Source organism: Chaetodon trifascialis, chromosome 3, assembly GCF_039877785.1.
Source record: "Chaetodon trifascialis isolate fChaTrf1 chromosome 3, fChaTrf1.hap1, whole genome shotgun sequence".
NCBI classification, from domain to species: domain Eukaryota; kingdom Metazoa; phylum Chordata; class Actinopteri; order Chaetodontiformes; family Chaetodontidae; genus Chaetodon; species Chaetodon trifascialis.
In genome coordinates this window covers 28,873,696-28,898,232 of record NC_092058.1, presented here as the reverse complement: position 1 = coordinate 28,898,232, position 24,537 = coordinate 28,873,696, and the positions used below count along the sequence as shown (strand labels likewise).

The following is a 24,537-nucleotide window of genomic DNA, read 5'->3' as shown; positions in this document are numbered from 1 at the left end:
GGGAGAGAGAGAGAGAGAGAGAGAGAGAGAAGGGAGAGAGAGAGAGAGAGAGAGAGAGAGAGAGAGAAGAGAGAGAGAGAGTCCTGGGGACAGGGCTTGATCAACACTGGTAGTACTGATCAGTAACAGTCGCTCTAACACCTCGTCGCCTCACAAACAGATGGGAACTCTGCTGTCTCACACAAACATAAGCTCACACACAAACCCTCCCCCATGTAACTCCACATATAGAGACACACATACTAACAAATGCAGTTGGGCAAACAGCGCATACATATGCACATACATGTCTTCATATGGGTGCGTGCGCACACACACGCGCGCACACAGTGGCTGGGTGTGTTATGTCCCCCAGGGTTCCATGTTCCAGCACTAATGTCTACTGCAGACTGTGGGAAGAGCAGGACGATGAACTGCAGGTCAGCTGCTGCTGCTGCTGCATCATTATATGTTACATCATATAATGATGTAACAAGGATGAATGGAGGCTGGCATGGAGTGACTCTGGTGTGAACTGAGACACAAATGGCAGCAGAGAAGGAGCCATTTTCATTCTGAATAATGATTGTGGTGTGGCTCAGTTCCTAAAATGTCCCACATGTCTGACATTTCTACAGAAGGCACCAACTGGAGACCTCATAAAGCAGTCATTTGGTAATTCTTCCCACATGACATCATTTTTTCAGTATATCCATATTTGGTCAGTGAGTTTGGCTAAAAGTGCACTACTACTACTACTACCACTAAATCTGATGCTAATACTACAAACAGTAAACCTTCGGTGTATTTTGTGATGCATTAAATAAATATAGATTCAATTAGTCATTATTTATATGCTAAATCATAAATGTTGGATCTAATTTTCTAATACCAATATCAAGTTAATGTAAACTGTTGTATTACATTATTATAGTGTGGTCAGCTAAGACAACACTGTTCGATCCTTCCTGAGAAACAGACATTTTGGAGGTACAGTGTAAGGTTTCCACGTGAGACTGTCATCTAACAGCTAACACTCAGTGAGGTTTGATGAAGAACTCTGTGTAAGGTGGAATGTGTGCCTGTGTTCAGTGAAACTAAAAAGGTAGAATAAAACAGGTAGAAGAATATTAAGTCAATCAATTTATTCATTTTCTTGTTAAAACAACAACAGCGATGGTGAGAGAGGGTGTATGACACTGGCTGTCATGCTGAGCTCTCCTGTGACAAACCTGCACAAACATTCCTTTTTCAATATTAAAAAACATCACAGCATCCCATAATCAGAGAAAATAACATTACAACAATAACAGAGCAATGAAAATAAAGCAATGTAAGAAAAGAAAAAGAAGAAACACATTCAAAAGCACTGAAACTGAAAGTCAGGGGTCAAATGTAAAAGTACAGTTTCTATATATTCATTTGGCACAGTTGAATAGCAGTGTAGGGTAAGAGAGTCAAATATCTGTGGGCAGATGTACAATCAAAAGGAAAAACACTGAGAGGGAGACAGCTGTCTGTATAGTGTCCTTGATGAGCTCGGTCCTGGCGTGTGATTCGCTCAGAAGGATGAACTACTACTGATGAAGCTTGAATGTCATGGTTTACACTAATGATCCCACCGACCCAAAACTACACAGTATAAGCAACAGATCCCGCCTAAAGAAATCTTTCATACAAATAAATCACACCAAATTCCATCTGTAATTCTGCACTGTGTAGTTGTCAGTGCAACAGTAGAACTGGGGTAAAACTATTACTTGTGGTGACTTTAGCTGTGAAAAAAGGCTCACGTTATTTTGTGAAATGAGCACAGACTCCACTTTTAAGTTTGGAGCATGGAATTTCCCTCTTGATCTGAACATGCCCATGTGATGTGGTTGGAAGCATGAGCTTGCGTTTTATAGTTATAGATCATTTCCAATGGTTTGGCACAGTTACATCACTGGGTGTTGCAACAGAACAATGAAACGCAGCTTTAAAATGAAGTAAGACAACCATCAGGGTTGGGTTCAGATTACTGAAACTGCTGAAAGCATTTGTCCCAAACATTAAGTGATTTGAGGATTGACACCAGAAACATCTAACGCTAATGCTCATTATGTTACAGGCACTGCACACCTGCACAGGTATTTTCAGTTGTTCTGCTCGGCTGACGTTGTTGGGGCTACATGAAGAATGATACAGATGTATGTCCCTGTTTTAAGAGGTGCAGCAGGATGGCGAGCAAGATGTCAGTCGAGCAGTGTGGACAAACCCCTACGCAGAGGTCCAATCAGGAAACATAGGTGAGAACACACAGGCTTTAAAAAACAGTTTCCATCCAAATCTAGTGTAGATTTGACCAGAGCTTCCTGAAAAAAAAATGTTGGGAGTTGGTTCATCAACATAACAACAAGCTGGTGGAGCTAATTCTCCTGTCTCACACCATTAAACCATTACAGAAGACGAGGACAAAACAAGATGAAAAGAGCTGCGGTCAAAGATCAGACTAAAAGCTGTGTTTTTGTGACGTTGTCTTTTGGTCCTGTAGAGCTCAAGAATCATGATTTATTTTTCACTTAACAATAGTTTTAAGAGATTCTGCTCATTTCACAAAATATCATGAGACCAGACTGGTTAGCTGAGAGATCTGTACTGGAAACCGGTGCAGGGGATTCTCTTTGTGAAAAGCTCTGAAGGGTCCAGATACTGTAGGCCTACCACGGAGAATTCATCCCATGGCACTCCTTCTCCTTCACCATCTCTTTCAGGTTGGTAAAAATGGATAAATAACATGGAAGAAACTTTTTGTATTGAGTAAGACATTTGCATTGTGCAGTAATGTGAATAGCCACCAGCGTTTTTCTCCTGTAATGTGAACACACCTTTACCATGAAGGTACCAGACAAGTGCAGGCGTCACAAATGCTGCCTCGCACCCTATTTGCAGCTCAGTGCTGATGGACTGAATCCACACTTGTCTGTTTTCAGCGCTCAATCTGGATGAAGAAAAGTACATTTAAAAAACTGAGGGTAAAAATTTGAGGGTAAAATAAAATGATCACATCTGGGTCAATTTCCAGCCTTTGCATTCATTGGTGCCTTCCATTCAAAATGAAAGCACGACTCTCACTCCATGGAAAGGGGTCCTGTGTGGAATCAGGGCAGGGGAGCGGCACAGTGCGTGATGCCTGTTGTCTTGATGAGTGTCTGTGCTGGGTCTGTCCTCTCATCATAGAGGCTCAGCTCTGTGCTCTTCAGCTGGTGGGCCTGGATAGTGCAGCGGGCTGCTCGTTGGACCGAACGGAGTCTGAGCCCCGCTGAGCCTGTGCAGGAAGCCTCGTCTTTGCAAGCCTGAGATAGATGCAGCATGCAGGGCCTTTCCTGGTGGCGGACGTACAAACCAAACCCAGTTGACCAGAGCAGAGCTGAACATGACCAGTGAGTTGGGGGAGAAAGCACACTTCAAAAAACAAAGAAAACTGAACATAGTGATATATGAATGAATGAAATAGCTGAGGACAGGAAGGACATTTCACAGCCTGTCAGCTTCTGTGGTTCTCAGTGCAGCATGGACTGAAGGATGACGGTGCCTCAGAATTACACACGGCTAAAAGACAAGTGAAAAGCACACATTTTGAGGATTTGACAATGAAGCAGGTTTGACTACAGCTTACAGGGATGTTTCATGTATGGGGCAGAAAAAATGCTTAAAAGAGTCTCTTTTTACCCTGTTTCCATAGAAACATCTCATTTACATACCTGTTTTATTTTTGTAGTTCCTGGGATCAGACCTTGTCATATACAAAGAGCAGTTGAAAATTGGCCTGAAAAAGACTTCAAAATTATACCGCGGCTGTACAAAATCATCTTTTTTTCCTTGTTCTTGCTTTTTTTTTTTTTTTTTAAGTTATGTCAGAAGTAGCACCTGTGTGCTTTTACATATGCACTTTATAATGTTACCTCTAAAGCTGGAAATAGCTTTTCTCCACTCGATAAAAATATGTATATTTTCATACAATACTCCCACTGCAAGCATTGTTATCATTATCATAATCCTTGTTAACAACATTATGAGACAGTAACACTGTATGTTATGAATGATTTTATCCCAGAGTTTGATCAAGCTGATGGTCATACTTCCTCTCAGGATGTATTTCTCTCCCAACAGACAGAGTTTGCCATTGTTAGGTTCTTCCATTTCAGTCCTATTTTACAAACTGCTGGGCTCTGGCCTCCAAGCCCAAGGGTTAAACCTGAAGAGCTTCAGAGAGGAGAGGAGAGGAGAGGAGAGGAGAGGAGAGGAGAGGAGAGGAGAGGAGAGGAGAGGAGAGGAGAGGCCAAGAAAGAGAGGGGTGGATGGAGGGAGGGAGGGGGAACTGGATGCGGAGGAGAGGAAGTTTGGCTCTCAGTGGAACCGCTGGACTCCAAATCTTGGATCCTTGGTGTCCCGGATTTCAATCTGAAGGAGGAACAGAGAGAGAGAGAGGAGAGACAGCATCAGGATGGCGGCAGCAACATCTTAGCAGAGAAGAAGAGTGTTTGGGGAGAAATGCACCTGGTCAGAGGAGCGAGAGAAGAGGGGATGACACAGGAGGGAAGGGCCAGCACTCATTCATGCCCTGTGTGCTTTACACTCTAATGTAAAGGAGAGCACCAGACATTTGCTTTGTATGGATTACAAATATTACAAAGAAAGAAAGACAAAGATTTGCCTGATTTCTATGATTGTTAAGATGCTACAAGCTGCTTGAAAGTCATGTGGCATTTGTTAAATGATGAATTAATCAATGCTTGGCCCCTGCGAGGCAGCGGTGGAGGAAGTAAACAGACCTTTTAAGTGAAAGTAGCAATACCACAATATAGAAGTACTCACAAGTAAAAGTGCTTCATACAAATTAAGGAAAGGTACAACAAGAATTGGCATCAAAATATACTTAAAGTACCAAAAGTAAAAGTATTCATCATGCAGGACGGCCTGCATATCACATTGGATTCTAATTATTGATGCATTGATGTGTAAATCACTTTAATGTTGAAGTTGGTGAAAGGGGAGTGTATTTTAACAAGTTTATGGTCTTTGTCTGTAGGGTAGCTTGTAAATTTCTAACCAGGGATCAATCAAGTTTTATCTTCATCTATAACATTACATCATGTTTTACTTCTTGATTATATTTTGTCTTATTAATCTGAAGTAATCTAAGTAACTTCAGCTAGTGAAGTGAAAAGTGAAAACATTTCTCTCTGAAATGTAATGGAGTAGAAGTAGAAAGCTACAGAATATGGAATACTTTAGAAAAGTGGAAGTACTTCAAAATTTGACTCAGGTTTTACAGTTCTAATTAACCTTATTTGAGTCTAGCTATGGCATCCAAATGTTTGGCTCTGGAGCCACTGAAATATGTTTGACTTGACCCAGCCATGTAATCACATCATCATCATTTATCATTGGTGATTTTGGACAGTCATCTCTGCACTTAATCTCTGGCTGCTCTGCTCCATTTGGCTGCAGATGGAAGGCAGCGAGGTGGCAGAAGGACTCTGACATATGAGTCAGAACGAGCCGGCGAGATGTGGAAAATGAAAGGGACCAAAAACAAACATAAAGAAACATACTAATGCAATGGGCTTGAAAGGTCACACCATAATCCACTTCCTGTCACATTTTCCACACTGCCTTTAGAGCTCATTATTTCAATGCAGCATTATCCTTTTTCTGTTTAATTGTATAACCTAACATGTGCAGGAGGGTCAAAGCAGAATACTTCAGTTTCATGTTGATTTGTTCTAACATGAAATCCAAAATATTTTATGCTTCAGTGATAAAATGTGAGAATTTATTACTGCATTTCGCTCTGAGAGATAAACAGAGCAGCGTACTGACAGAAACCTCAGATGAAAATAGGAGCTGCTTACTGGCATGTCAATAACAAGGTCACAACAATGACCATTTACTGTAAGTCAGCAACTCAATTAAACAAGCCGCAATCTGATTTGCTACCCTTAACCTCCATTAATACCCAGCCAGTGCTGCCTCTGACTCCTGCTTGGCTGAGAGGAGGACTTGAGGGGTTAATGACGCTGACCTGTGGTTAATGATGGTTCATCCTCCACGCAAGCCCTTTTAATGAAAATTCGATTTGCCAAAAGTGAATGAGTGAGGACAGGAAGAAGAGTTGAGGATGGGGCAGAGGGGTGGGGATGGCGAGGTGGAGAGGTTGGGGATTAGTGTGTTATTAATCTGTTTAGGATGGCCATCACTCTGGCTCCATCGCCCTGGGTGGATGCCAATTGTGTGCTAATGGCCTTGACACCACAGAAAAGTCATATAATACAGCCGGGGACACCCCCTTTGAACATGACACTTATTATATATCACCGCCAACCTTTCCTCTACCGCACAATAAGTTTTGGCCAAAATGAGGAAAAGACTTTGCTACAAAGTGCCCTGAAGAAGCTTGGAAAGGGTTAGATTGTGTGTGTGTGTGTGTGTGTGTGTGTGTGTGTGTGTGTGTGTGTGTGTGTGTGTGTGTGTGTGTGTGTGTGTGTGTGTGTGTGTGTGCGCGCGAGAGACACAAGGCTCTGACACTGCGACCGCCACAGTGGTTTCACATGAGTCAAGAGGAGCATTCTAAACTCTGCCCAGTGCTTTCCGTTCATACCTAGACGGCAGATGTATCAGTCCACGACACACTGTACACACAGCAAAGATAACATGGACTCACCTACACAACTAAAGAGCTGTAGGGGAAGCACAAGCAATAGTCAATAGCCTTCCTTCCTCTAATGCAATTAAGTATTCACTGTAAAATACACATTCCCATTAGCCCCAATTTCCACACTGTGTCTCACACCTCTGAAGACTAACATCATTAAGAAACACCAGTGAATTGCTTTTCACAACTCACACAAATGTGACCCGCTCATGAAATGGCTCCACAGACAGGTCAAACACTCTTAAACTTTTTACTGTCCCAGAGAAGATACAAATTTCAAAGTGGCACCCAAAACACCAATAACTAATTTTCCATTGCAAGGTAGCAAAGTCAACACAAAGACAAAATGATGAGAGGTAAAAAGGGGTTCACAGAGCATTTTCTTTTACAAGACAGAGGAGAGGACAGACATCAGCTTCTCACAAAGAGGTAACCAGGTGCATGCAAGGCTGGCATGCTGCAGAGCTGGATCAGAGCGTCATATAAACGAATGGGAAAAACTGGTTGGTCTTACTCCGTCCATTTGTAGAGAGGAGCCAAGATGGAGCTACAGGGAGGAAGCAGTTTTAAAGAAGGGTCATCATGGTTTGTTTCTTATTATTAATGTGTGTCTCAAGAAAGTTGACAAAGCATGTATGCTAATTTAAGCAACTCACTGTTTCACATTCACACAAGATCAAACACACACTGGGAGCTGTGTTCTTCTACGTGTGGTCCAGTACGTCTACTGGTGCAGGTGGCATTACCTTTCCTCACTGGGCCAGAGTCAAACCAACAACTTCAACATCACAATCTCACTTTCAGGAAGTCCATCTGAACACCCCTGAATTATTACCCTAGGTAGGGAAAATGCTGGTCATGGGGGGTCGTACTCAGCCTGTGAAAACCCTGTACAGCAAATCCTCCAAGTCAAATGTTTGTCTACGCCCTAAGTGTTTTCTGATATGATACCACAGAACAATTCTACATACTGACACATTTACAGCATTATTTATTTTCATTTTTGAGACATGTAAAGCATAAGAAGGCAGAAAAAAAGACTGTGGCACATTAAGAGCCCCCCCACTTCTTCCTCTTGCAGAACACGAAGAGCTCTGGATGGTTTTCCTCGTGCTGGTGCTTTGAACAATTTATTCTTCATGCACCGCGGCGCACAGCTGCTCACGTCACATTTGTGTTTGTGGGATTTTTTTGTAACTCAGTTTGCCTTGTAATTAGGCTGTTTTTTCCCTGTCCTCTCTTTCCTTGATGCTGACGTGCATGCACAGAGAGGCTGGAGGGCCTGGTGTATGCAGCAGACACACTCCTCAGTGAAAGGCCTTCCTCGACTTGACGTCTCCTCTCCACTCACAGTAGGCTTTGCTCCTTTGGGAAAGCATTGTGCCCCGGGATGTTTTCTATGCCATGCTACCGCCTTTTGTTTCCCAACTGTCTCCTTCTCTCCTTCTACCTTTCTGCCTCAGTACAGCCCTCTGGCCAGTCCTGTCCCCTGATTCAAATATATCAGTTTATCGGGGTCTTTACCAGGCCACCTGACACCAGGTAGCATCAGCTGATGGGAAACTGCACTCAGTGAACAGGAAGAGATTACTGTGATGTTTTAAATTACAACTTACTGCCTTGTTGTTGTATACACCAACCAGTCAGGTTGCAGTTTACATCCATGTCTGTCCAGTCTCAATGTAATATATGCAGTGAAGACTTTGAAGTAATTTAATTAAACCTATTACCTGCATTTTTTGGTGACACAGAAGTTAACACTATATTACCATGAGTGATTCCAGTGAATCATTTCCAGCGAGAAACATGCTGTCGTCACTTACAGGCTATTTTTACAGAGGAGTACAGAGGGCTGATACAGAGCTTCATCACATGGTGTAAAAACCTGAAGCTCAATGCCAGCAGAACCAACGAGGTTGTGGTGGACTACAATGCTTCAAATATGAATGTTGCTGCAAGAGGCGAGGGGTAGTCAGTTTGTTCCAATCTGCAACCTCTAGATGCCACACACTGGTTCGTTAAGCATGTATTTTGTACCGTCATTATAAAGTAATAGAAAAATCAAAAGAGCTCCAGAAACACTTTAGTCATAGCAACAAGATATGTTATATTCATGAATTAGTTTGTCTTCTCTGTCCGCACACATCATGCAGTTTTATGGTAATACACGAATTCCTCATTGATGCTGCAGGAAATAAACAAGATGAAGAGGACGTGCTAATCTGCAACTAGTTTGTTGGCAACTCAAAAGCCAGCTTTTGTTCCCTGGCCCTGTGTAAATCCCTTTTTATGAAATAGCTAGGTTCTTTTTATGAATTCTCATTTTTCATTTTTTTTTTTTTTTTTGCAATTTGCCCATCAAAACGCACAAAAATATAGTAGATGGAAACTGAAGGCAGTTCCTCCTCTCAGGCTGCATAAGAAATCCACAGTGTCTTTGCCTGGGGCATTACACGGTGTGGAAGCGCAGTAAGTGCTGCCTGACAGGCTCAGCTCAGGGACACAGAGCCCCACTCTCTTTTCTTTCTCATACACAAAGGCCACTGAATGCTTCTGTAGGTGTTTTGCATGTAACTCATGGATAATACAGGACTGTGTATGTGTGTAGGTACAGTGTTAACGTGTTCAGATACATGTTAACATGTTTTATTTATGCCAACATGTATATCACTATCCTTCCAACCCTCCTACCTGCCTGATCTGGACGTCTACATTTTTGCTTCCAGTGAAATGTGTACTTTCACTGGACCCACACACACTGCCATGCATTGCCGCATAATACAGACCATTCACAACCCTGTAAATACACACTGAAGCCACAACAATAACAATGACAGTGGGAACTTACCCTGGACACAGCAAAATCTGTGACAAGGAAAAGAAAAGACAAAAAGAGAAAGATTAATATTTTTCATTTACGTGGAGTCTGAATGTCCTTTTAACAATACACTGTGCACATTCACTATATACAGTTTTCCTCTGTAGTCCTCTCTGTGGGGTTTAAAACTCCACCAATATCTTTTTCAAATACCAACAAAGGTGCTCGACGATGGAGGAAAGCGAAGACACACAGATGACAACTGTGGATAAGTGATCCTACTGCATTTTACCATTCAAACTAACAACGTGGGGATTAGAGGGTGGAGTTGGGCACTGTAACAAAATATCAGCTCACCTTTAATGTCACATGCAAGTATGATAGCAGGTGTCCATACAAATGTTTGTGTATGACACCTGTTCAGGTTTATAGACTTACAGATGCAGAAGATGTTTTACACAGCGACACACAGAGGAATAAGGACAGAGAGACTGGCAAAGACACTAGGAGGGGTGGGGGTGGGGGGGAGTAGTGAGAGATAGTGAGAAAATCTGAGATGCAAACAGTGAACGAGAGACAGACAAACAGACAGAGACATAGCAGTGAGAGGAAACTACATCCTCATCCTTTTGGAATCTGACATGTAACCATGGCAACTTCCTCCACACACTCAGAGGAATTGGGGGAGTTTATTCTTGATTTCTCTTAAGGCAGCTCAACACAGTCTTCACCTCCTCTGATGATGCTGCAACATTTCTCGACACAGCAACAGTCACATACAGAAAATGCCACGACCAACATTTACTGTCATAAGTACACCAACCACACAGCTGAGGACGTCACTGTAATTACAGTGTGAGTTTCAGGCCTGCAGGGGTTAATTAGATTTGTCAGCACTAGTGAGGACATCTTCATTCACAATCATAACCAAAATAACATTGCTAAATGTCTATGCCCTCCATGAAGTTTGTGAAATGCCATTGTGTGCTCACATGAAAAATTCTTTTTCTGATCAGTTAAAATGCAAAACATGCTCATTTACTCAGGTCACACCCGAGAAGAACAAATTAATCATGCATGCAAACCAATTAATTAACATGTGTCCTCAATTTAGGATGCTAGAGCATTTTTCAATGTTTTCAATAATTTAGGATATTCAGCAACTTTAAAACTTAATTCACTTCCTGTCAACAATATGCTGAATTTGGTTCAACATTCAAACAAAAAAGCAAGCCACCAAGCAAGCAAGCAAACAAACAAACAAACAAACAAACAAACAAACAAACCAGGCTCTCTAAGTTCGCTTTTTGAGACTGATATCTGCTCTTGGCTTGGCTGAGTTGTTACCCGGCCGGTAAATGATCCTAAACTTAAATATGTGTGCTAGTACACCAGCAAGATTCTTTTAGCTGAATCAGGCTTTTGAGAAGACAAAGAAAATGAAATGAGATGTAAAGAAGAATCAAGTGAAAGAGATATTGAGGCCTGATGAGTAAAAGTTTTCAGTTGTGAGAATTTGCATTGGTCAAAAAGTAGTTGGCAGAGATTGTTGTGTACAGTATTTATTAGAACTCCTTAGCATCCTTTAATTTCCCACAATGGCTCAGTGCTTGCCTGCTGGCTCTGGTTTAAACACTTTAGTTTGCCTCCAAACTAAAATACAACAAGAAGTCACACAATAACACAAACAGACCAACCTATTAGACCAGCCATTTCTGTGTTCTGTGAGATAAAATGACTGTTTTTGTCAATGGATCTGGTAGCTTAGAACACAGCGATATGGTCACAGTTTCTAATAAAAAAAAGACATCTTATTTAATGCAACATCTCTCTAGGGATCCTTTCCATACTGTTGTCAGACACTTAGAATCTGAATCCTGAGCCTGTCAGTGGTAAAACAAGCACTTTCTGTGGATGTTCTTTGACCGATACATTTCCTCCCAAGAATTATGGCCATTGCAGCCTGATTCACAGCTGCCGGCTGAGGTGATCCACTGATCCAACCCCAAGACCTTGTGTAGCTATTAGTCATTTCACAACCAATAGGACTACAACTATGAATGCATGACAGAAACACATTACTTGGCTTCTTGGCCCTTCCTGTAGTTTCATCAAAAATGCTTAGAACTATAACAACATTTGAATAATTTCCACTTCTCACCTTTGTTGTCAGCCTTCAGCTCCTCCTGCAGGAAGTCACTCTGCCGGTTGCCGAGCACAAAGGCCAGGAAGGAGAGGATGAGGGCGTCCAGGATGCCGATGATGGCCAGGATGTAGGCCCAGCGCACTGAGCAGTTGCCCAGGGTGTACTTCCCCGTGTCCTCTCCGCACATGTCCCGGATCACCTCGGCGTCCCAGCCGTTTGGGAAAATCATACAGCCGAGCACCAGACACACGGCTGGAGGGCAGAGAGGGAAGTGTGGAGGGATGAAGGGACAACAGAAGAAGAAGGAGTTTTAGTTACTTGAGTACAGTGGCATGATGGACACGGTGGTCATATGGTCATACAGTGTAGCAGAATGTGGTTTGTGTGATAGTGGATTTTGTCAGGTAGTGTATGTAGAAACATGCAGAATGATGAGTCAAGGTGACAGGGTTATGTTCCATTGAAAAGCAGCACTGGAAGGAAAATCAATACAGGAAGCGGGTTGAGTTGTAGAGCAAAGCAAGATTGAAGGGCAGGGCAATGAAACAGGAGGGTGAGGCAGTGGGGAGAGAAAATTGGTTTAGGTGTAAAACAGCGGGTTGGGCAGAGGGTTATATGAAGTTGACAAGATGAAAGTGAGAGAAAAGAGGTGATACAGAGGAGAGAAGACAGAATATTATTTTTTCCATTTCACTCTGGGTCGTAGGTCTGTTGCGGTGGTATTTCCAGTATCTGCCTCATCACTCAATCTCTTCCCCTCTCTGCTCTCTGTTGCTCAGTACAGGCAAGTCTTTGAACTGATGGAGTGGGAAATGGAGAGATAGAACATGACAGTATGAAGGAGAGAGAGGGAGTGAAAGGCTTTGATGTGTTTTAATCACGTGTGACATACTTTCACATGCTAAAAATACATGTGATTCAAATGTGACAAATTTCCATTTGCTTTTTTGTAAGGGTAAAATACATTAAAACCTCTTCGGACCACAGACACCTGTTATGGGAATAGTTTTTCCTCATTGATTTTTTTTGGGGGGGGGGGGGGGAAATATGCTTACGCCTACTTTAGCAATCTAGCTACACTCAAAACAGGGAAACAGCTAGCCTGGCTTCATCGTAAGGTAAAAAATGCCTTCCAACACCTCTGAATCACTAATTAAACATCATGTTTGTTTGCACAGCTTCTGCTTGCTGGGAAATAACAACAGCTCTTAACACACTATAAAACCACCACTTGCCATTTAAAAATCTTTGTTAATGGATGATGTGTTGAAGGAGAACAAAATGCATATGTTGGGCTGACACATTGGTATTCTTGCCTAGGCACAAACACACATTTTGATTGTTCGTCTTTAAAGTCAGTGACTAAATTGTAGTCATTGAAGACTAGATGCAGTGGCTCCTCTGAAATATTTGCAGACACACACACACACACACACACACACACTCACACACACACACACACACACACACACACACACACACACACACACACACACACACACACACACACTCACACACACACACACACACACACACACACACACACACACACTCAAAATGTGTGTATACTGTAGGGCCTCAGTGTTTGTGCACATCTGCACAATAATGTTTTTACTCTGTTCTTCTGTGGAGAGACTGTGTGTGCAGGCTCCCATAAGGCCTGAGTGGTCCCCTGGTGTGTAGAGGGGCCAGCTGCGGCCAGGCTGGCCTTAACAGATGGGTCCCTGACCGCCTGTTTTACTGGACCACTGCTACTGTTGAGAGGCGTGCATAGACCAGATGAATCACGCTAATGTAGAGGTTCAGTGTGTGTAGGGACATATAGGACTTAAGGTTTCAGCTGATGTAAGGACAGTGAAGAAGAGGAAATCCCCACAGTCTCTGCGAGCTGCAGGCGTGCTGTGGAGTTGATGATGCACTATGGCAATGCAGAGAAGACGCTGTCTGGACTCATACGCTGTCCAAACACTGCATAGTATCCATAGACTTTGCGATACAGTAAATATTACAATACCCTGACAAGGCAGACGTGTACACCATTATTTTGTTAGAATCTGTAACCATCACTTCAATGAACCACCGCAATCAGCATGCTACTACGGTTACTTGCATCCTAATATCTGGTATGTGATCTGAACTGCATTTGAGGTGTCCTAATTTAATGCACACCTACCAGCCAATCAGATGTGATCTTGTCTGGGACACACACCACATAACTGCAATCTTCCTGGCCTACAAGCTTTGTTACAGGTCGTCGCTCTATCCCATCTCCTGGGTATACTATAAAAATAAAGGTAAAAAACTAAATAATCTTTAAAACGAGAAACAGAAAAAGATCAGAATGGAGATTGATAAATTACATGCACTATTATAATTAATACAATAACAGCTGCCTCTGCTGTGACAGTACTTTCATCTCTCTCAGTCTCATAGACAGGTCCCATTAGGACAGCCTGTCTCCATTTGTTGGTGAAGACCATGAGGTGCAGTTAAACACAGCAAAAATGCTAGTAAGTAATCTTGAGTCCATATTATTGTACAGCTTGTACTTATTCATCAAACTGCTATTACTGCTAATGATTCACACCAAAATTGGTACTCTGTAGCTGCTAAAGGCCTCACTGTGTTCACCAGCTGGTCACTGCTGCATGATGCCAGACAGGTAGCATACAGTGGGTTTATCAGAGCTTCTTCACTGAAAACAGCTGCCTGAAACAAGGCTGATGAGTGCAGACTGAACCTAAACAGTAAAGTTGTGGTGGTTTGGTGGTAACTCTCTGGGGATATGTCACTACGAGCAACAACTTTCAGTCATTTAAAAGACCAGTGTGTAAGATTTAGTGGAATCTAGTTGTGAAGTTGCAGACTGCACCCAACTGAATAGACCTTGACTCACCCTCCCTTTCCAAGCATGTAGTAGAGCCTTCAGTGGCCACGAAATTCATGAGCACCAGTGTTGGTTTGTCCATTCTGAGCTCTTGTAGAAACATGGCAGTGCAACACGGCAAACTCTGTGGAAGAAGACACACTCATTCTGAAGGTCCCTTTCTGAGGTAACAAAAAAAAATTCTGATGATTTTCAGGTTATTCTATACTAATGAAACATATGACTATTAGATTTCATTTCTGCCAATAGAGCCCAGGAAATCTTACACACTGGTGTTTTACTACATTGTGCATAAAAATATTGATTAGTGCAGTTTTATGTTGGAGGACACTAATTAAGGGCCTTGTAGTATCTTCTAATGAGAAATGAGACTCTGGATTCAAAAGCAGCGTTGTACATTCTCCCAAACAGGGAATAAAGGAGGTATGATGGCTGAACAGGCTAAACAAAAATAGAGAATGGTTGGAATAGTTTTGATTTCCAAAACTCCTTTCAGCTCTGACCCATGTGACCATCTGTGGTTTGGGTCAGTGTCACAAGCTGCTGAACATGACCCCCAGTTCTATGATGCCAGCATTATACTTTTTATCATACTTAAGTTTGAAGTGTGCAGCCTCTGTGTTTAGTGGCACACTGAAAACATGACATCCAGTTACTGCAGTGTGCTTTAGAAGTGGCCACAGCAGGTTTGACATGGTGTGAAGAGTTTGTGCGTTCCTTGTGGTTTTTCCTTTAGTCCCGCCTGGCTGACAGAAGTGAACAAGACTCAGTCTAAATAATTCATTGAGACTCGTTTAAATCTGTGTCAGGGATACTGCGAAGGTTACACCGCTCAGCAGCCCACCCTCCTTCCTGCATGTGTGTGTATGTCTGTGTCTATGTGCTCATGTATGACAGAAAAAGTGAATGTCGGATTCTCTACAAATGAGTTCACTCATGTGAGAAGTGTGTGTGTGTGTGTGTGTGTGTGTGTGTGTGTGTGTGTGTATGTGTGTGTGTGTGTGCGTGTGTGTGTGTGTATGTGCGTGTGTGTGTGTGTGTGTGTGTGTGTGTGTGTGTGTGTGTGTGTGTGTGTGTGTGTGTGTGTGTGTGTGTGTGGCCAGGATTTGTAGATCAGCACTGACTTGATCTCATTTTTGAGGCATGATACTAAGTAGTCCAACAAAGTAGTACTTTGTAGCTTCTCTTCCAGTCACTCGACGGCTCCTCACTCACTGTGGGATTTATTTCAGCCGCTCACTCTACAGTAATAGTACACTGGCAACGGTGGCCTCAGTAAGGGCTTAGGATAATCTTTATTATCTCCACTAAATGAATGCTCCATTATAAAACTCCTTAATTGGCCCTAGTTCCACATATATTTTCAATCAGCACGAACAGAATCTCAAGTTTAAAGATTCTATGTGTCATGTTTTTAGTCACTAAACCATGCGCAGATTAACAAATAGACGATTTAAAATTCTTCCTGTTGGATAAGGCACACGCTATCCTTCTGGAACATTAAGAACTGAAGCAATCTTTACCCTCACTGGGGAGGTACAGAAGGTGGACAGGGCTCAACAGGAATTATGGAAAACGTAGTTTTTCATTTTGAGAAACACTGGTTTTAATTAACGCTATTAAAGTTGCTGTTTCCTGTTTCAGGGGCTGCCTCCTTCAAAGTTGAGTGTTTCCACTGCAAAACTGTCGGCCTAGTCATCTCCAGTCCTCTGAGGGCTGCACCTTAGGTCAGGTCCCGTGAAGAAGAGGCGACACCTGCTATAAAGACTAAGTAAAATCCACTTTAGTCTCATGTTTTATTTACCAGTATTTCTATTGATGGAGCATTCAATTTGATACATTGATTTCTGTAAAGCCTAAATTCTAGAATAGAAGAAATCAGATGCATTTTTTGGTGGAAAAAAAAACAAACAAACTGATTTCTTTGTTGTGTGTTCACGTAACAGGGTTTGTGATTGGGTAAATGTGCATAAGTAATGTAAAGTTCGTGATTATAGCACCACCATCTGGTCAGTTTGGGAGCATCATCACTGCCTGGACCCACAATCAATTAATGTGAAAAAAAATTCCCGCCACCAAGTTTCTCAAGAATACATCAAGGATGGGTGCAACTCTTAACTTGCTCAGAGGATGATTTATTCAAAATAATGCTCTACTGCTGTCTCCTTCCCTTCCTCTGCAGCTGTTAGAAGTTGTGGGAAATTATACAAGACACTATATCATTGTCAGGGAACTGCACTGCACTCTCTTGAAATAACTCTTGAAAAAACAGCAAAACGTCCAGTTGTTTGCTGTGACACACTGTCTCTCATCTGTGTCAGCTCCCACATATCTACAGTGCACACATGCAAGTACGGCCAAGGCACAGTCACAGCGCATTGTGTGAGCATGCTGGAGGCAGCCAGTGTGACCTCTGGCTGCTCTCTGACTCAAAACCATTAACCACTACAAAAACGCTCCATATTGGAGAAGTTAGAATCTATGTGCATAATATCTAGCTTTGGGTGATTGGAGTGCTATGCTTTTGGAATTAAAAAAACAAAAAACAAAAACATTTTATTTGTGGTTTATTTGATTACCAATTACCAAGTATCTTAATGGGACCTGGTGGTGATAAAGCTGGGAGATGTCATAAAGGAAAAACAAAGCTTGGGGTGTTTTGTAAAAATGATGCTTCTCTGTTGTGAAAGTGAACTGTGGTTTTTGCCACACTAGCAATGGATGGGGTGTGGACAGTGCAGTCTGAACTGTGACTTGATGATGGAGCTGCATAAACAGGAGACTGAGAAATTTCTGTCTGGTCACAAGTGGTGGACCAACCAACACACTGACATTGTCAACCCGTGAGCAACACTGCTAGAATGGCTAAAAATAAGGACACTGCAGTGAACTTGAGCAGTGGATATACCTGTTTTTGTTTTTTTTTTGTTTGTTTTTTTGTTTGTTTTTATTGCAGTAGCCGTCTGGGAGCCTCCAGTCTATTTTTTTTGTCTGGAGTGCAATGGCAAATCCCATATTGATAAGATGGTGAGTACAGTATGCACACATCAGCAACTGTCCACAGCATGCACACACAGAGATCATGACGCGTGTACTGGCACAGAGACCATACTGAGGCCTTCAGGCCCCTGTGGCCTTTTAGATGCTAACCTTAGTTCAAAATGAACATTTTATCCTCATCACAGAGAACCTCTTCATCAGTGTGTTATTTTATCTCTGACACTTTTGTATTGTGGAGTGTAATAATCACTGTAACATCAAGGGGCCACTTGTATTTTAACATCATCAGAAATGAAATAATAGCTTTGATTTGTCACATTTTTCATATTTACTGTTGTGATACTGTATTGTTGCAGTCAACTGAGTGTGACTGTTCGAGTGACTGAAGCAGGAATGGATTTCCTCAGCCTCTGCTTTTGGATGTTGAAAGCTGCAAAGGAGAAGAGTACTTTGCCAAATATTTTTCACAGATGGAGCTTTTTGTTGACAAATGTTGTAGGAGGCAGTCTACACTGAGCAATATGGCTGAAAGATTTGCCAGGGTTTAGAAAATGATCAGCACTGTGTCATTCTAGAAAAGCCCTCTGAGACAGAATAAAAAAAGTCTTTGCACGCAGATGAGTTTTTCAGCATCTCCATAACAACAGGAAGACTTATGAACGCACTGATGCCTCTGTTCCCCCGACCCCTTCCAAAGTTCTTAAGCCACATGAGGAAATCCAACAGACTCACTGCACCACTGCCAGTCAGTGAGCAAGCAAGACAAACACAATTCAATGAAGTCGTGTCATTTGCACCGGCTCCTTTACTAGACCACGAGCTACAGTACAGAGAAGAAAGAAAAATACACGGACCTCAGGGGCTGCATGCTATCACTCAAAACAGGAAATAAATAGTTTGCAGAAAAACAGGAAGAAGAAAAATCTCAGCCTTGATGATTGACAACAACCCTCTCTGACAGGCTTTTTGTCTTCCTGATGGGATTTCTACAGTGCAGCTCTATGAACCACGCAGCAGCTGTGTTATTGATTTTTTCCTCCTCTTTCTCAGCTTTGAAAAGAACTGCATTTCCCAGGTGGCCTTGAGGCTTTGGCATTTCAGAGGTGTTAATTAACATTTGGTTGGACAGACTGTGAGGAGGTGGAGCAGATGACTTAAGTGATTCTGTTAATTCAAAACAACACAGTAGACAACAGACACATTCCCGCAATCTCCAACACAAACAACAGCATGAAAAAATAAATAAGTACCTTTTCATTTTTGACAGCCAATTGTGGTCACTGATCACATTCCGTGTATTCTTGCACCCTAAGATCCTTTGTGACTTGATAACTTTTCTCTTTTGATTTAAGATCTCTCTCCAAAAAATAAAAATAAAAACAGTCAGCCCAGCAAAGGACTCACACATACTAGTTATAGAACATAATGTTGTTGTTACAACCTGATTCAACAAAAGGTTGGACGCTCTGCAGTCCATGAATAAAAACTGATATCTTACTAATCCTTTTTTGACTAGCACTTCTTTTTTAAAGACAACTGAACACATGCAGTAGAAAGACAATATATTAAATGTTTGACCTCATCAACTTGATTTATATAAAAATCAGCTTATTCTGAATTTGACGCAGCAACATGTTTCAAACAAGTCGGTACAGGAGCAGCTAAAGACTGGGAAAGCTGTGGAACGCTCCAAAAACACCTGTTTGGAACATCCCACAGGTAAACAGGCTCATTGGCCACAGCTGATAGTATCACCATTGGGTATGAAAGGGGCATCCTGGAAAGACTCAGTCGTTCACAAGGATGGTTAGAGCTCTTCTCAGGTCTGTGTAGGAGTGTGCAGTATTTGATTGAAATCTTCCTCACTCGTCCAGGCATTTTGACTTGTCATAGCAAGAAGGTGAAACAAATGGAATTCCTATAAAAATGCTGTAATTCCCAGCAGTTTAGGCCAGCTTCAACCAGAATACGTAAAAACACATGAGGAAAGTATGGTGACCGATCGGTATGTGTGCAGCATCTTTAAGACCCTTTGGACTCGCTTGTTCTAATCTATCATGTACAAGATAGTTAGCTAGTGTGACCCTGTAAAGTTGCCCAGGATGTGATGTGGTTTCTGTTCATATGAAACAAAAATGCAAAAAACAATACTGCTAATATGCGCATGAATTTCTCATGTTTTTATATCTTTTATATACAAAAGATGGTGAAGAGAGTCCCTGCAATTAAGAGAATATAAGTACATGTGAGATGCTTCATTGTGATTTCATTTGACTGTCAATATCAGGGCCTTACCATTTGGCCATGTCAGCACAACATACGGACAACAGTTCACCAGATGGAAGAAAGATATGGACAGATTCAACAGAGGAGAAGCAGGTGCATTAGATGTGTGTGTGTGTGTGTGTGTGTGTAGATGTGCATGTGTGTGTGATTTGCACACATGCGTGGCTTCTCAATTAGTACAACTGTGACACATGCAGCATTGGTCGATACAACCAATTATCCCTGGACACTCCTACAACTATCAGCACAACACGACTTTAAGATGAATGAGCACACACACACACACACACACACGCACACACACACACACACACACACACACACGCACACACACACACGCACACACACACACACACACGCACACACACGCACACACACACACACACACACACACACACACAAAGATGCAGTGTAGCATATGGTCTCCTGATTTGGTAAACATTAGATGCAAGTCACAATCCTATCAAGAGCATGAAGAGGGGAGAAAGACAGAGGGGAAAACAAAGATAGAAAGCATGAGCAGATAGAGGAGGAAGAGGGATGAGGCAGGAGGAGGAGGAGGGAGCCTGCTAGATGGAAAACCAGGCTGACAGAATTAGATGAAGGATAGACGGTGAAAGAGAGAGAGACGGAGAGAGGAGAAGGCGATAAGGGTGAGAAGATGGAGGGATTCGAATGCAGGAAGGGAAGTGAGGGAGGTGGGGTTGCCTTGGCAACTGGCTGGACCTATGAGAAGGAGGGGTGGGGGTGTAAGGGGCTGGAGTAGATATAAAATATATATCCAGTTCTCAGACCCTGCTCAGATGGCGGGACAATAAACAGACATGAAGACACTGAACAGGACAGTCAGCGTGTTTTTGTGTGTTTGTTATGAGGGTGAGATGAGTCACATGAATGGGAGAAAGACCAAGGAATACACAGCAGCAGTACACACACTGACAGCCAAAACACAGTAAACAGCCAGGACAAACACACACACACACACACACACACACACACACACACACACACACACACACACACACACACACACACACACACACACACACACACACACACACACACACACACACAGTATGCCAGCACAGGCCCTGGTGTGTAGGAGAGAGTATGAGGGGGAGATATACTCACATTTAACAGCTATACAGACATTTCTAATACATGGTCACTATCCTGTAAGGTAGTCTAAGCTCTAACACAGCACAAGTGACTCTTAAGATGTCAGCTCTGGTTGATTTGGGGACTGCTGTTGTGCATTTTAATAATGAATACCTGGTCAGTTACTGTAGTAACACAATAACGTAAGAGAGCAGGCTGGCTGGGGGGTGGATGGGTAAGTCCAGCCAACAGTCAGTGTTTTTGTTTTTAAAGCATGACCACAATCATTCCCTTAATGTGATCACTTTTATTATTGTTTCCATGTCAATGGAAGTTCCTCAAGCTTAATGAATTACTTACTACTCTAACCCATGATCTTTCTCTAAACCTAACCCTGTTGTTTTGGTATGTAACCCTAATGAAACCTTTGTCACCATCTCATTCCTCAAAAAATACTCATACCCAGGTGGAAAATCCTGCTTGTGCTCTGATCCAGCAGTGCTGCAAGCTGTCCTGACCCTGTGAGGTAAAACACTTCACCATACACTTCAGTTCAATGCTACATCACAGTTTCATGAAGTCAAGTGCAGCAGACTTGAAATATTCAACCCACAGCCATCAGTGCAACAATGCCTCTCCCCATAAAACATTCAGGTTTGGAGATGGTCTTTAATTTTGTCAGAGTGAATCCAAGTCACTCTCCAGGGTGCTGATCCTGCCTTTGTCAGCAGCTATGAAGCGATCCTGAGTGCTCTCTCCTGTTCACACAAGTGGGACTACTACCAGCAGTAGTTTAGCTTGCATCACTGGCTCTTTGCTCAAGATAATAAAACTTCTCTTGTGAGTGAGAAGTCTGGTGATATTTATCTTGCTGTCAACCCCATGAAAAGACCAGTTCAACATACACATGAGCACTATTCCACAGTTCATTGTGCACACACACACACACACACACACACACACACACACACACACACACACACACACACACACACACACACACACACACACACACACACACAATGTAGCTGATTTTCACTCAGTAACACATACACCGTCCTGCTGCCCCAAATACTCACTACAGCAGCAAATGTTCGAGTAAACAAACAGTGGTTCAGTAGGAGGCATTGATGTTTGGGGTGACTGTCACAGAGAGGGTACAGTAGAGAGAAAGCACTGAGAGACAGACAAACTCAATATTGGTTTTGGGCTTTTCATGGCATTTGTTGCCTATAAAAAAAATCTAAACTACTTCCAGCCTTATGCCTGGAGTGCGTTTTCAATCTCCTGCCTCTAACAGCACTTCTGTCGTCACTGCACTCCTGGCTGGGTTTGCTCCAACCTTGCTTGTGAATGAATAAATTAAATTGGAATTTCAAATTTCTAAATAATTTAAATTTTGTATTATTGATTGATGAGTGAATGTTTTTTGCAGTTGTCACTGGTTTAGGATGCTCACATCCCTAAACTCATGATGGAAATGGATGCTGATATACTCCTTTAGTAAGAACCCTTTATATTGTTGACTCCCTGTGATGTAGTCGGTGCTGCTGTGTAGCTCCTCATGAAACAGTGAGTGCACAGAGAGATTTTCCAGCTGAACAGTCTCATTTGTGCTTTTTAAAGCCCTAATGACTGAATACTTTATCAGCGATGTACTTTTTACTCCACTGAATGTCCACAGATCTATAGCGAATGAAAAATGTGATAAAGATGTGTCATGTTACACTCGCATGGAAGACTGACCCATATTGGTGGAACATTAATGAGCCAAAGAGAAGCTGAGTCTTCGGTGTCTCACACACGCACACACACACACACACGCACGCACACACACACACATTTAGACTTAGATGGTTTCTTTATTGATCCCAATTTGGAAAATTATTTTGTTGCTGTAGCAATTAAACATACAGCAAACATGAGATGTATACACAATTATTTAAGTAGTAAGTTAAGTTAAGTAACAAAAATATAACTAAGTAAAACAAAATATAGTTAGATAATATGTATTACAATATATAATACATATTATATAATATCATAATAATATAATAAAAATACAATATATATTAACAGTATTTTACAGTGTATGTACACACACACACACACACACACACACACACACACACACACACACACACACACACACACACACTCTGCATTCATAAAGATAATCTGCCTTGCTGTTTTACAGATGTACAGAACATCAGTGGCATTATTCAGTCTTGTTATTTGTGTGGGGGTTCAGGACTAAGCATGCAGTGGAGTCAAGAAAATACAAAATGCTCTCCGAGAAGCAAGCGTCCCAAAATAGCCCATTAAATTTGTATATAGACCGTCTTTATGTAATGTTTGGATTCAGTGGGTCCAGCGAACTGTGTCTAAGGGAGCAGATAGACAGTGTGGCTTGCTCATGTATCGTCATCTGCCTTGGACCAAACACCAGATTAGAATCAACAGTCAGCATCACAAATGTCTCAGGTCACTTGAGAAAATACACAGTGAGTGCTCATTAGAGCAAAATGACTTGAGCCATCTCAGAGAAGATTCTAGCTTGCGTCATATCAGTTGTGTAATGTTGTCGTCTTGATTTGCCACTTAGTTGATTTCAGCGCCACTGCCCCATTGTTTGAGCATCGCTGTGTGTGGATGCTGATGCTGCTTTCCATTCAGGCATCTAGACAATGTTTGTTTTCGGTTGGTCTGAATTATTTTGTGTCAGTGTTGCTTTGTGTTTGGATATTATTCTGCAGTATCCAGATAATCTTGCAACAGTGTGCCATGTAATAGTTTGTGTTCCAACAATATGTGTCAAGAAAATGCTTCTTCAATCATGGGTACATACACGGCCATGCCTTTACTGTAGCCATGTGTCAGGATATTCCTGCTTTACTGTTGCTAAATGAATATTGTCTGTATGGTGGAAAAGGCTCTGCTCTTTGAGGGAGCTCTTATTCTACAGAGAATACCAATCTGTCTGAAGTGAACATATTTGAACATGAACTCTTAGTTCAATCAGCAAAAGCAGAAAAGGGGATAAGGAGGAGGCCGGGGTGTTAGAGGGAGCTGCAGCTGCAACGGTGTTGGTATGAGCGAGAGTCACCGGGTCTGGCTGTATCAAACGTGGAACTGTGCTTCCCAACTTCCATTTCTCCATTCTATTGCCCTCATTTGTGTAAATGATTCTAAGAGCCCAGGCTGTGCTCAGGTTGCTAATAAAAACAAAATGTTAACTTTGTACCCGTCTTCTATTTGTTTCAAGGACTGAAACTGTTCATGCTTTCATTTTGTTGTGTCTTGATAACGCTGATGCCCTTTTTACTCGCCTGAATCAGAAAGCTTTAGACAGGCTGCACACAGTACAAAATCAACCACAAGGCTTTAAGGTAGAACCAAGAGATTGGTCCCAGCGAGCAAAAAGTGGTCCAAAAAACGTCAAAAAGACGTGTTCTTCATACATCCAGAAGACGTCCTCAGAGAAGCCAGAGTGAAAGTTTTTTTTTACGTCTTTTCCAGACGTTGAATAGATGTTAAACTTTCAATGTTATATAGACGTCATTAAAATACGTTTTTGGTACGTAATTAATGAACGTCAAGCAGACGTTGTATAGGTAGCCAGAATG

The 24,537-nt window shown here is 42.0% G+C and overlaps 1 protein-coding gene across 3 annotated transcripts in view; it reads right to left on the bottom strand.

The window, feature by feature from the left end:
- Window positions 1–3,866: 3,866 nt before the first annotated feature.
- The window catches only part of lhfpl4a (LHFPL tetraspan subfamily member 4a), a 38,265-nt gene continuing 17,594 nt past the window's right edge, over window positions 3,867–24,537 (bottom strand). Inside the window, exons 2-5 of one of the 3 annotated variants that reach the window (XM_070959838.1) lie at window positions 11,656–11,892; window positions 9,525–9,541; window positions 7,191–7,223; window positions 3,868–4,422 (exon numbers count right to left, since the gene is read on the bottom strand). In XM_070959838.1, the coding sequence (XP_070815939.1) occupies window positions 4,369–4,422; window positions 7,191–7,223; window positions 9,525–9,541; window positions 11,656–11,892 (341 nt within the window). In that variant the 3' untranslated portion in view covers window positions 3,868–4,368. Of the gene's footprint in view, window positions 4,423–7,190; window positions 7,224–9,287; window positions 9,542–11,655; window positions 11,893–24,537 lie in introns of those variants that run through there. The other 2 variants (XM_070959839.1, XM_070959837.1) reach the window with 2 other exon arrangements.